General features: G+C 35.4%; 1 protein-coding gene across 5 annotated transcripts in view; it reads left to right on the forward strand.

Annotated features, from left to right (window-relative positions):
• RYR2 (ryanodine receptor 2) overlaps positions 1-12,858 on the forward strand; it is a 644,030-nt gene that overhangs the window by 389,172 nt on the left and 242,000 nt on the right. For all 5 annotated transcript variants that reach the window (XM_075995501.1, XM_075995503.1, XM_075995502.1 and 2 more), the window contains one exon: positions 3,672-3,755. In XM_075995501.1, coding sequence (XP_075851616.1) covers positions 3,672-3,755 — 84 coding nt within the window. The remainder of the gene's footprint in view (positions 1-3,671; positions 3,756-12,858) is intronic.

Below are 12,858 nucleotides of genomic sequence, written 5' to 3' on the forward strand. Positions count from 1 at the left end.
TAACTCATGTTTTAGAAATTAAGGAATTTTAATCAACATATAATATACTTTTATAGAATTTATTTCTTTGGAAGTTAACAAAAATACAGTGAGACAACAATGATGTTTTACTCCTGGCCAAGTATTTTTTTTTTTCCTGGAAATTAGTTTTAGGAAAAGCTGTGTGTTTGTACACAGAAGGGTGGGGAGAAATAGCAGGGATACAGGGATGAAGAAGAGAGCAATAGGGAAGGGAGAAAAATAACAGATAAGGGGGGAAGCATAATTTTCATCTAAAAGAGAAAGTTTTCCTTCTACCTCTGTACCTTTTACAGGGAGTGGGAGGGGTGGAGAGGACAACAATCTTCCCAGTCTCTAACTGTCGTGAATCTTTTTGTTAAATCTTGGACCTTTCCTTCTCACTGTGCAAACTCTCTGGAGGTATTCTCATCACACCCTTGACTTAATTACCCCACTCCTCATATGTCCATCTCCACCCCAGCCATCTGCTCTGAACGACAGGAGTGTGCATTCTGCTGTTCAGTTGAGTTTTCCTTGGATGCATCAGAAGTGCCTGGAGCTACAGCCTTACCTCCCTTGGAAATAGCACCCCTGCTGTTCATCCTGCTGTACGGGCCAGGAACCCAGAAATCATCCCGAGGCCTCCTTCGGTTTTATCCCTACATCCAGCCCATCTCCAGGGCCTCCAAGCATACCTGCACTCTGTTCCCTTCCTCCATTTCCACAGCAGTCATCCTGGGCCACGCCGCCACATCTACCACTGGACTACCATGGCAATCTCCTAACCGGTCCCGTCACTTGCCCTGTTCATTCTGTACACAGCAGCATGAGTTTATACACACAACGCACGTGCGCACACACACGCAAGTACACGCATTCATTCATTTGTTGCTGAAACCCGTCCAGCGGCTTCCTCCTTTGAATCCTACTTGATTTTGTTATAATTACTCATCATTGTTTTCTTTACCATCAGACCTTAAGCACTGTTCAACAGAAAGGTGTACAGTAGCTTCTTGAAAATATTAAATGGAAAATTCTAGAAATAAACAACTTGTAAGTTTTAAATTGCATACCATTCTGAGTAGCATGATGAAATCTCACACTGTCACATTCTATCCCACCTGGGACCAGAATCCTCCCTTTGTCCAGGGTATCCATGAGTTGTAGATACTCTCCACCCTTTAGTCACATGAAAGCTGGCCAGGTTACCTGGTATTACAGTGCTCGTGTTCAAATAACTCTTATTTTACTTCATAATGACCACACAGTACAAGACTGGTGAAGCGGTGAAAGTTCTCAACTTAACAAAAGAAGAAAAAAAATCACACATGGAGGTTGCTAAGATCTACAGTCAGAACAATTCTTCTTTCCATAAAATTGTGAAGAGTATATTGTTAAAATTGTTCTATTATTAGTTATTGTTGTTAATGTCTTACTGGCCTAATTTATAAATTAAACTTTATCATAGTTATGTATGTATAGGATAAAACATAGCACATACAGGGTTTGGTACTACCGTTGGTTTCAGGCAGCCACTGGGGGTCCTGGAACATAACCCCCCCCCCAGAAAAGGTGGGACTACTCCGCTGCAAGGCACCTCATAAGTAGAGGTAACTCAATAAATATTTATTGACTTGTATCTTTACACAAGTGTGGTATATTATGTTCACTGTCTATGTGAGTTGAATTCATACTTTTCTCGGGACTTTACACTGTGAAGATGAGGCTGAATTATTAGTTATGAGAAAATTATAGTATAGGTGGAAGAAAGTACCGCTGTCTCTCAGAGCCTTTAACCACTTCGGTGTGGCGCTCACCTGCTGCAAAACCTTGCCCACGGCCGGCACTCACAGTCCGCACGATAGTCTGTGCTGTGCATTGACAACGAGTCTGTTTTGCTCTTGTGTGATGAGGAAAGCTTTAAAGCACTGAAAGCTTGTTTTACTTTACAGGCAGCTGTACTCGTAATGTAAATCAGAATAGGTAACATATACATATATGTTTTCATTATGTTATTTTTAAATGTTCACAAATTTATCTTGATAAATGAAAAATTAGAAAAGTCGTATCACGGCTGTGCGTGTTCATCTGTGGCTGTCGACTATAGTCGACGCTGTACCGAAGTGGTTAAGGATGATACTAACTGAGTTTTCTATGGTTAAGGCCTACTTTTGATATCAGGACGCCACTGACTTTGTCAGTGTGGACTCATGTTAACCACATTCGTGGAGTGTAATGCTGACGTACTGATTTTGCAGTGATAGTACCTGTCTTTCACACCAAAATACTCATTTCATTACCCATTTTTACAGATCAGCATGGGAAGACACATTATAATCAGAAGATTTCTTGGTGTGCTTGCTCTCAAAGGTTTAATTACCTAAATATAGGATAAATCCTAATACTTATGGTCAACCTTGAGTTCCCTCAAAGCTGGTTAGCCACCTCTGCTTGATACTTTCATAGCCCTGTACATATCCCATTGCACTTAAGGACTATTGTCATTGTCTGTAGCCCAGGGCCTGGCACTGGGTGGTTTTCGACAGATATTTGTTGAAAGGGTAAATGAGTGAATGGTGGATGATGGCAAACTACTTCCTCTCCCCTGGACAGTGTATTTGAATAAGTATAACGTGTATTTGTTCCTGTGAATCAATTTTCTATTCTTCTATTGTTGACCAATCCCGTTTTAACTGAAAAATTATTTACATTATTTTATACCTTCAGTCAGTTCTTGGTATATCTATAGTTTTGTAGTTTAACACACAAGAAATGTAATTTCATAGGGTCATCTTAATTTTGCCATATTTAAGCTAAACTTTAACTTGATATGTATATATATATGTGTATAGATGGATAGATACATTATCCATATATACAAATATCCATATACACAAATAGATATCATATATAAATATATATCTATGTAGATACATATATAATATATATCTATATATTTAACATATACACAAATAGATATATAAATATATATCTATTTGTGTATATGGATAAGCTTATATATATGGATATCTGTTCATCTCTGTGTGTGTGTGTATCTGTCTATCCATCCATCTACCTACCCATACATGTTTAAAATGTTGAAGAGATAAGTATAGATGGGTTTTAGATAATTCCCACATCATTACTAGAACTGCCCAGACCTTGGGAATTATGTAATCCAGAAAGGATATGCCATCATGTCTTACTCTGTCGAGGCAGGAGAAACCACTCATTGACATGGATACTAAAGCCAAGTTGTCTCAAAATGTCTTTTGTATATATGCATTTGTATAAAAAGTAAAAACAACACGGATGCACACTTGCACACACATGCAGATCTGCTTTAGTATGTGCATCTACTCGCCAGCAAGATATACGAGAATTTGTAATGATCGTTGGATGCCTTTGGGGAAGGAAACAGAACTGGAAGGAAGGGGTTACTTTTCAGTGTATTCTTTTTTGTGCCATTTCAATTTTCAGTGTCTTGCCCCTTACTTGAAAGTAAATAATTTACAAATAAATACATTTTCCCTTTGCTTTAAAAACAAAAGACCTCTGCTGTGCTTTCAAGGTGCTTTCTAGATTCTATCTCATTCCCATTGCTGTCAAGTTCGGTTATTCTGGACATAGAGAAGGGACTATAGCAGCTTATCTCTGGTTTTGTTTTCCAGGACTTTGTTGGCATTGGGATGTCATGTGGGTATATCAGATGAACATGCTGAAGAAAAGGTGAAAAAAATGAAGCTACCCAAGAAGTAAGTCAAATGGCTAAGTAATATCAAATAATGTACGCATGATTTAGTGCTGCATCTCCAACCCCCAGGCCCCGCGCCTCCCTCCACCCCCCTATCCCTGTTCATGGGAAAATTGTCTTGTATGAAACTTAGGAACTGGGACACACAGCAGGAGGTGAATAGTGGGTGAGGGAAGCTTCATCTGTATTTATAGCCATTCCCCATCACTTGTATCACCGTCTAAGCTCTGCCTCATACTCCCCGCTTCCCCCCACCCCCATCCATGGAAAACTTTTCTTCCATGAAACCAGTCACTGATGCCAGATGGCTTTGGGGACTGATGATTTAGTGTACCCAAATAACTCCTGATGGACACCCAGGTGCCTTGCTTATACTTACGTTATAAAATTCAGATTCCAAAATTTAAACTGGGTGCACTGTCCTAGGGGAGACATCAAGTCTATGGTGAGACAGGTATCTCTATCACATTGCCAAGAGATGAAACAAACTTCAGAATATGTTAAATATTTGGGGATGTGTTATACAAAGTGTGTTATTTTCCCAGTGTGTATGTGAACATGTGTGTCCATATTTCTAACTGATTATATATAGCTTGCCACTTTCTGCCAAAAAAAGTTAATAATTTTATTTGCATTTATAATGAGAATATATTTGAGGAAAAATTATAAAGTCAGAGTTATTATCCCCACTTTAAGATGAGAAAACTAAGGCAGATGCATGCTGTTGTAGTGGTTTGGCCTGCTATTCTATGAATTCTGTGACCTACATCTGTGATTCTGTTTAACTGAAAATCTCAACTTTCTCATCTGCTAACAGGCATTAATTAATAATACTTCACAGGGAAGTTTTAGGTATTAAATGAGTGAGTGCTTAGTAAATGATACCTGTTTTATATTATTTTTATTATTTTCTTTTTTTATTTACACTTAAGTATTCAAGCCACTCTTCTGAGGCCCATGAGTTATAAATGGAAGCATTAAATAATATCATAGAGATAAAAACAAAGTAGCCACCCCATAATCTCCATCACTCACCCCAGGCCTCAGGTTATCCCAGATAAATATAAAATCCAAGTAGAAACTGTGCTTGCCGTACAAATGCAGATTCAAGCAAGTCCTCTAGTTCAAATGTCTAGAAACATTTTTGTTCAGGTGCTCCATATAAAAACTGGATTATTACCTCCCACATTTTTAGGTTCTAAAATTTTTCTTTGAAAGTTTAAACCATTCTAAAGGATGTTATTTTATGGTATATTCCACATATTTACATTTTGAAATGACACCTTTTCATCAATTTTTAGTGTATGTAATGAAAGCAGACTCACAGTGATTATATATCTACCATCATCTATTTAAAAACCACATAAAAATACAGTTGATAATAGGGAATTTTATATCATTTCATTTTTTTCTTTGAGCTATTTCCAATCCATTTCCCCCACAGTATATTAAGCTGCTAAACAATATTTTATATTTGGTAGTCTTTGATTAATCATCCTTTCATATTTTATAACTTTGTAACTGAGATGTGTATCTAAATTGAATTTTTAATTGTTTTTGTTTCTGCAATCATAGTCTTTAGGTGTTAAAATTTTTCTTCTGAGTTATCATTATAATTATTTTTAGTGCTCAAAGCAATATACATTAATTTTTAATAAAAATTCATGAAAAAGTAAGATTTTATTGGAAATAGCTCATAGTAAGATGGATTGAGCTATTTTTATCCAATTATATCAAGTAGCCATGTATAAATATTATTTATTGATAAAAAGAGACACATTGAAGGATTAGTTGTAGTCTCTTTTCACATAAATAATTTTTTGTTATTAAAAAAATCATTCAGTTCAGTGAACCAAACATTATAGTTATTTATCATGAAAAATCATGTTTAATGATCTTTCAGGTGACAACTCAATTGTGTCCTTGTTCGATTTTTTGAAAGCAAAAAAAAAGGAAACCACCTAACTTGCAAAAGAATTCATCTTCTCATTAAAGTCATTCACTCTCTCAGTGAAAGCCAAAAAGGCATTGTTAAAGTTCTAAAATAAAAAACCCCAAACAAAAAATCCAACCAATTAGTAATTAAACCTGTTATTCTTTCACTTAGAAGAATAAGTGGAAATATTAATTTCATGTTATCTTTGACTGCATAATATGTTTAATAAATTGTTTTTACCATGTGCTATCCATATATGTGGATGAGGATATATGTGCATGTGTCTCATCAAAACCTTGCAGTACAAGGCCAGGTGCGGTGGTGGCTCAACACCTGTATGTAATCCTAGCATTTTGGAAGGCTGAGGCTTGAGGATCACTTGAAGCCAGGAATTCAAGAACACCCTGAGCAACATGGCAAGACTTTGCCTCTGCAAAAACCAGAAAAATTAGCCGGGGCATGGCAGCGCATACCTGTAGTCCCAGCTGCTCAGGAGGCTGAGGCAGGAGGATCACTTGAGCCCAGGAGTTTGAGATCACAGTGAGCTATGATGACACCACTGCACTCTAGCATTGGCAACAAAGTGAGACCCTGTCTCAAAAACCAACCAACCAAAAAAATCAACGAAAACAAACAAACAAAAAAAACTTTGGAGTACAATTTAGCTTATTCCATTTATAGAATTTATTTACCATAAAACCTAATTGGTAAACCCAGTTTTCACTGTCAAAACAATCATCTAAAACAGTTATCTTCCTCAGAAAAACAATCTGGATTTTTCTGTTGTAACAAATGGGCTAAAACATGTCCCTGCAATACCATCTCAATTCTGATTTCTAAATCTAAGGAAGATAGGTAACTAGATAGGACACAGTGTTTACAGTAAGTTTGCCTTGTTGAGGTATTAATATCCTCTGCGTTCAGTAGTCTTTTATTGATGCCTTTTCTGTGTGTTGCTCTCCCAACATAACACAACAATTACTTGAAAGTAGATGGAGAAATAGAAAGCAGAAACTATTAAATGAAAACTGTACTTGCACCTGCTGATAGTTTATATACTGTTTCTAAATTCTCAGTGAAATATCATTGGATTCTTACTCTAGTGACAGAAACCTTCATAATAAACAAGTATTGATATGGATGCTTATCAGCACAAGCCTAAAAATGTGGAGTATTTTTTTCAACCATTTTAAAAGCAATTTGGCATCCTTGTGTAAAATAGCACATTTGCATGTCTTATTACCCAGTAGTTCCCCTCCTAGAGATATAGCCTAGAGAAGGTTCACACCAGAAAACAGGCAAACTATTATATGCAGCAACACTATTTGTAACAGCAAGTGGGAGGAATAATCTTCAATAGGAAAATGGGTTAAACTGTATATTATTTAATATCAATAATAAAATGACCACTTCCTTTACACCCTGCTTTATTTTTTATTGCACTTTACACCGTATGTTATTTATTTATTTTTCATGTCCCCTAAACTGAAATATGCACTCAATAAGAGGCTAAAGTGGCTCTGTATACTAAAATGCCCCCAGTTTCTAAAACAGCACATGGTAAATGCTCCATAAATATTGTTTAATAAGCAAAAAGTTTAATAAATTGTGACTACATTGAAGAAAATGTGTTCATCAAAAGACTGTAAATGAAAAGAATTTGCAGAACATTATCAGAAACTCCTAAAAATTAACAAAATGATGTCCAAACAGAAAAATGAGCAAACAATATGAACAGATAATTCATAAAAGAGAAAACCACAGATAAAAGACACTCAAACTCACTAATAATTAAGGAAATGTATATTAAAATTACAGTGAGAAACTATTTAACCCTCATCAGGTTGGAAAAAATTGAACACTACAGGAAGACTATAAATTAGTATGCCTCCTTTAGAGACTAATTTAACCTAATCCTATCTTATAAGGTTGGAGATGATCCAACTATTTCTTATCCAGACATGAATCTTAGAAAAACTTTTGCACACATGTACAAACAAACCTGAAAAAAATATTTATTGTAGCATAGATTATAATAGTGATGTTTCCATCAGCTTCAGAATATGAAAATAATTTTTATAGATTCATGTAATGGGACACTAAGGAGTAGTTCAAATGAATTAACTATAGCTAAATATATCTACAGGACAAATCTCAAAAACATTATCTTGAGCAAAAATTTAAAAGCATATTACCAAAAACAGGCAGGTACAGTGTAATACTATTTATAGTTTAGAAACCTGAAATACACCTCTACATACAGTTTTTAGAACCAAATATATGTAGGAACAGTGTAAAAATTATGCCTAGGAATAATCTATTTCAAATTCAGGGTAATAATTCCCTCTGGGAAAAAGAAAGGGATTGGAATTGAGGAGGGAACATAGGGAGAATGTCACATGTATACATAATTTTTGATACTTTTGCATAGGTCTGAAATATTTCATGATAATAAAGAGGTGCTTGATGACTGAAGCCAGATTTTATTCAACTAAAAAAAAAAGTTAGTGGGAAAGGGAAGATAGCAGACTGAATATAACTAGTCTTTGAGGAGTTCAGTGAAGACAAGTAGTAGTTTGAGAAGGACGAAGTGTCAAAAGAAATTTTTTCATAAAACCTAGAAGATACATGAACATGCTTATAGAATAGCAGAAAGAAACTAGAGGAGACAAATTGTAAAGAGAGGTGATAAGAGCAAGTTTTTATAACCTTTATCCTGATGTCATAAAATCTACCTTCTAAGGGACTCAATATTGACTAGATTAGAAGAGGGCAAGATAACAGTTGTAACTTACCAAGTGATTGTAAAAGTTCATCCTTCTGAACTGGTTGTTTGGACACACAGGCCAATGATGTAAAGAAAGACTGGTAAAAGTGGTAGGTTATAAATTATGTCTTAGTTTTTCTTAAAGGAAATTATTTTAGCAAAATATTTATGATGTTCACATGAAGCTTAATTTTTGGTTAAAAGCTGGATGAGAGTTGGTAGTCTATTGTTTTCTGCTGCTACTTTCTATCGGGTTTACCTCTGCCATTTCTAAGTTTGACTTTCCTTTGCTGAAAGTATATCTTTGCTGAATGCCAGCATTTCACGGAACACATGTGCCTTTTAAGTTGGTTTTCTGTAACTGTTAGAAACATGGTCGATTTCCATGTACAGCCCTTGAGCTGTGATCCAATAAAAGATCAATATCATAGCATAATTACATTTTCACAGCTTAGAATGTTTCTGTTGCTCTCTATTTTGTATATATTTTAGAGACCTTTTGATAATCAGTCAAGTTTAACATATTAATTGGAATTAGATGCTGCATTCCTTATTTGAAAATAGGCAAATTGTGTATAGTTTTTTCCTAATGTATAATACACTTCATTTAACTAAAAATTCATAAGGATTTTTGCAGAATGGATGATTCATTGTAGTTCTGTTCTTTCTTTCTCTCTATTCCTCCTTCTCCCCTCCTCTCAAAACAAGCAAGCTGAGTTATCTATTCTTAAATTCATAAATCTTCCCACATTTATTGTAATTAAACTCTTGATCCATTGCATAATGTAATGAGCATAGAGTGAACTTAACTGCAGGAATAAAGAAAAATGCAACTGAAAAGAAATCCGCTCACTCTAAGAGCTTGTGGTCCCCACTGTCTAATATGCCTCAGTAGTTGAAATTTTTTTAAAAGCTATAGATTTAAATTTAAAAGAAAGTCTTTGTCTGAATATTGATGTCATTTATTTAAACTTTCCTTAAGCACTTAGCTGTTATTAAATCAATACAACACACAGTAGGTCAAAAGTTGCTTATCTCTATATATCACTGGGAGATAAGAGGTAGTGTTGACTTGTGAAAAAAGCATGCTAGAATCTTCTGAGAGATTTTTAAAACTAATGCTAGACTTCCCTACCACTACCCTACCCCTAATACTGCTTGTGATAGGAGATGGAGTATGTTATATCTCTCAGGCAGAATTGGGTAGATAAAAGCCTAAAAATGATGTTATTGATGCATAAACATACATAGAAATTTAAAGTGGTTTTCTGAAATGAATGCAATAGATATTGAATGTGCACCCATATGTATACTGTTTATATAGCTATAAGCATATATATAAAATTCAGTTTACATAAATATTTACCTAATTTAAAAATGGTGTTACAAATACAGTTGTATTTTTCTGTAATGATGCAGCACTGTAACTGTGAAGGAGAAGAAAGTACCGTATATATTCTTCTTATGTGTAGTGGGTAAATTTGACAGACTGTACATTTAAAAATGGCCTAGTGTGTAATGTTAATTCATTTTCTCCGATTTGGCTTAATTTCAGATTTAAACCAAATTCATCTTGCAGCCAGAATGCGGCCTGGCAGTAGAAATTTAATCCCAGTCTATTTAGGAAAACTCAACCTTATCAGTGTTTTCCATGTCTACTCTCACCTTTAGGTATTGATTCCAGTGTCATCTCGGTCTTCCTCGAGTTCTTTATAATTGTGTCCAATTTAAAGTGTATGTCTTCCTGTCCCCCTTTGCTACTTGATGTTCCCCCATAGCATTTACATCATCTAACATATTATTATATTACATGCTTATTTGGTTTACTACCTGATTCCCCATCAGAACACAATTTCTATAAAGCTATAGATTTTTTTTTTGTCTGTATCATTAGCTCCTAGAACAGTGCCTGGAAACATTTTACCACTGAATGAATATTTGTTGCTGAAACCGAATTCAAGGTTTACATGCCTCTTAGTCCCAGGGCTGCATAGTTTCTGGGACTCTCACCTGATAGGGAGGGAACATTCAATTCTTGGTCATTCTCCTTGGAGTTTGCTATCATTGAATTGTCTTCATTCATCTCTGCTGGCACCTTATGATAGGATACATGTTTTCTGGACTGATCTGTGGTCATGGGTGCACACATCAGGTGCCCTTCTCATCTCTGAGTCACTGTCTCTTCTCCATGCTTCATCTGAGCCTCTCTAGGGAGTGCTGAAACCTAAGGATGCTATCTCTGGCTGCTTGGGATTGCAGTCTGTTGGCGGAGGGAGAAGGAAGGAATGCGTCAGCCCTATCGGCCTGAACTTGGCTTGTCACTCTATCTGTACTGTTCAAGGGTTTGGGTGTGTGAAATTATGGGCCTGGCCATTTTCCTGGGTACAATCTGGGAGGCAAGATAGAAGTTCACCTTGGCTCCATGATCTATCTTGTCCCCACCTGGAAAGGTGGGTGGGAAGCACTTGCTTTCCTCTGACTGTCCCTCTCTCTGTGCTCTGCAATTTTAAGCCTGTCTTAGACTGGAGACTCTGGGTTCTTTATCTGCTCTTCCTTTCAGTCTCAAAGCATCAGAGCTTTGTTCTTTTAGTATTCAAAGGTAGACATTTTAATATCACAAGGCCCTTCTCTAAAGATCTTTATCTCTGCATTGAATTTTCAAAGATATTTTAAAATCCAAAAGCCAAGAATAGCTTTTTTTCCCCCTCTCTTTCTTGAAACGACCCTTTCTTAAGGGGAGTGCATACCTACCTCATGGCCTTGTTTCAAAGATGCTGAGGAGTGGAGGAAGGCCTTCAAGTAAAAGGCATTTGCGGTGGGAGGACAGGGTACATCATCATGCTGCATGTTTATTTAAAAACAAGGGAAAAAAGTGAAATAGTAAAAGAAATATAACCCTTGTTCTTTCCCTTCTAATTGCTACATCGAAATTGATTTTTCTGTGTTTGTTTTCTGGAGAATGATTTTTGAATGTTCTCTATACCCTTTCTGTGAAAATATCAGCCCAGTATTTGTTTCTGGTAGACATGCTTTCAGCAAACCTTGTTCTTAATATCTCTGGTTTGCAGTTGTCTGAGATTTTCCCATTTGTTCCAAGGTACTTGAAGGGCTGATTTGGTTTTGAAATTTACAGCTAACATCTACTGAACTTGGGCGTAATCTTTTCATGTTTACTGTACGTTTTTCTCAACATAATGATTTCCAAGGTTCATTTAACTTGATTCATACTTAACAAGTAAGCTTGAGAGGTGGGGGTGGCTGGAAAAAAAAAAAAGGCTTACCACTTAATGCTTTTGGTATTCTGCCACGTTTTTGTTCTATCACTTCAATTGGCCCTTTAGTGATGTTATATTCAACACTTTTTTCAAAGGCTCCTTTAAAATATACCTGTTTAGGAAAAATGTGGGTGAGGTGGGAATGAAGCACAAAACTGAATTGTTAATTTATGTGACAATTCATCAGTGGGGTCAAGTGCTGTCAAATTTCTGTTAATATCTTGATAATTTGATCCAAATAGAACTGGCAGTTTGCCAGCTTTTTTTTTTTTTTGCTTTGTTTTCTTTCCAGAGGTATTTTAAAAAGAAACTTTTACTATAAGGAAACTGAAGCCCAGGCTGTTAGGTATTTCAGTACTCTCACTGTTGTCGTTTCATTTGATTATTTTATTTTATTAGATTATATACTTGCCAAAGTAAAACCAAGAGCTAAGAACTGTAAAAGTATTTTGATACTTTGGAAAGTAAACCTATTGAATGTTTTTGGTTAATTCCATACATATTCCTCATAAGCTAATTTTGTAGGGTGATTGATGGCACAGAGACCTTGTATATTAAAGTAGGAGAGTGAAAGCTGTACCCACTAAACAAATAAATTGGAAAAGAGAGAGGGGGGAGGCGAGAGAGAGGGATCTATTGGCTGATTCTGGCAGAATTTTTCCAGGAAGTTTAAAAAAGTATAATGTAATGTATAGATGTCTTTAATATACGCTATGTATATTTTGTATTAATATAATTGTGATAGGACTTTTTCTTACTTGGAGGCTATGGAATTTTACTTCCTAAGAATTATTTCAGCGTTCTTTACTTTATTTATTTTAAATTTCTAGAAATCAATCTGAAATTTTGCTCGAAACCATTTAACTTCTAAGATTTATGTCAGTTGCATTTTATTCAAAAAGCATTGTACTTTTTCAACCATGAGAAGATACAATAATTCAAATTAGCAGTTGATTGACTTTTGTGTACCTAATTAAATTGTATTAATAAGACAAAAATGGATATCATTTGTCAAAGCACATTTATTTACTTTTAAAACCATCTTATTTTGTTATAATTTGATCCTTAGTTTCTTTGTCAAGATGTTCGACAATCAGAAAAATGGTTTTGTAAATTATTGTTGATA

This window comes from Microcebus murinus, chromosome 19 (genome assembly GCF_040939455.1).
Source record: "Microcebus murinus isolate Inina chromosome 19, M.murinus_Inina_mat1.0, whole genome shotgun sequence".
Taxonomy (NCBI): Eukaryota; Metazoa; Chordata; class Mammalia; order Primates; family Cheirogaleidae; genus Microcebus; species Microcebus murinus.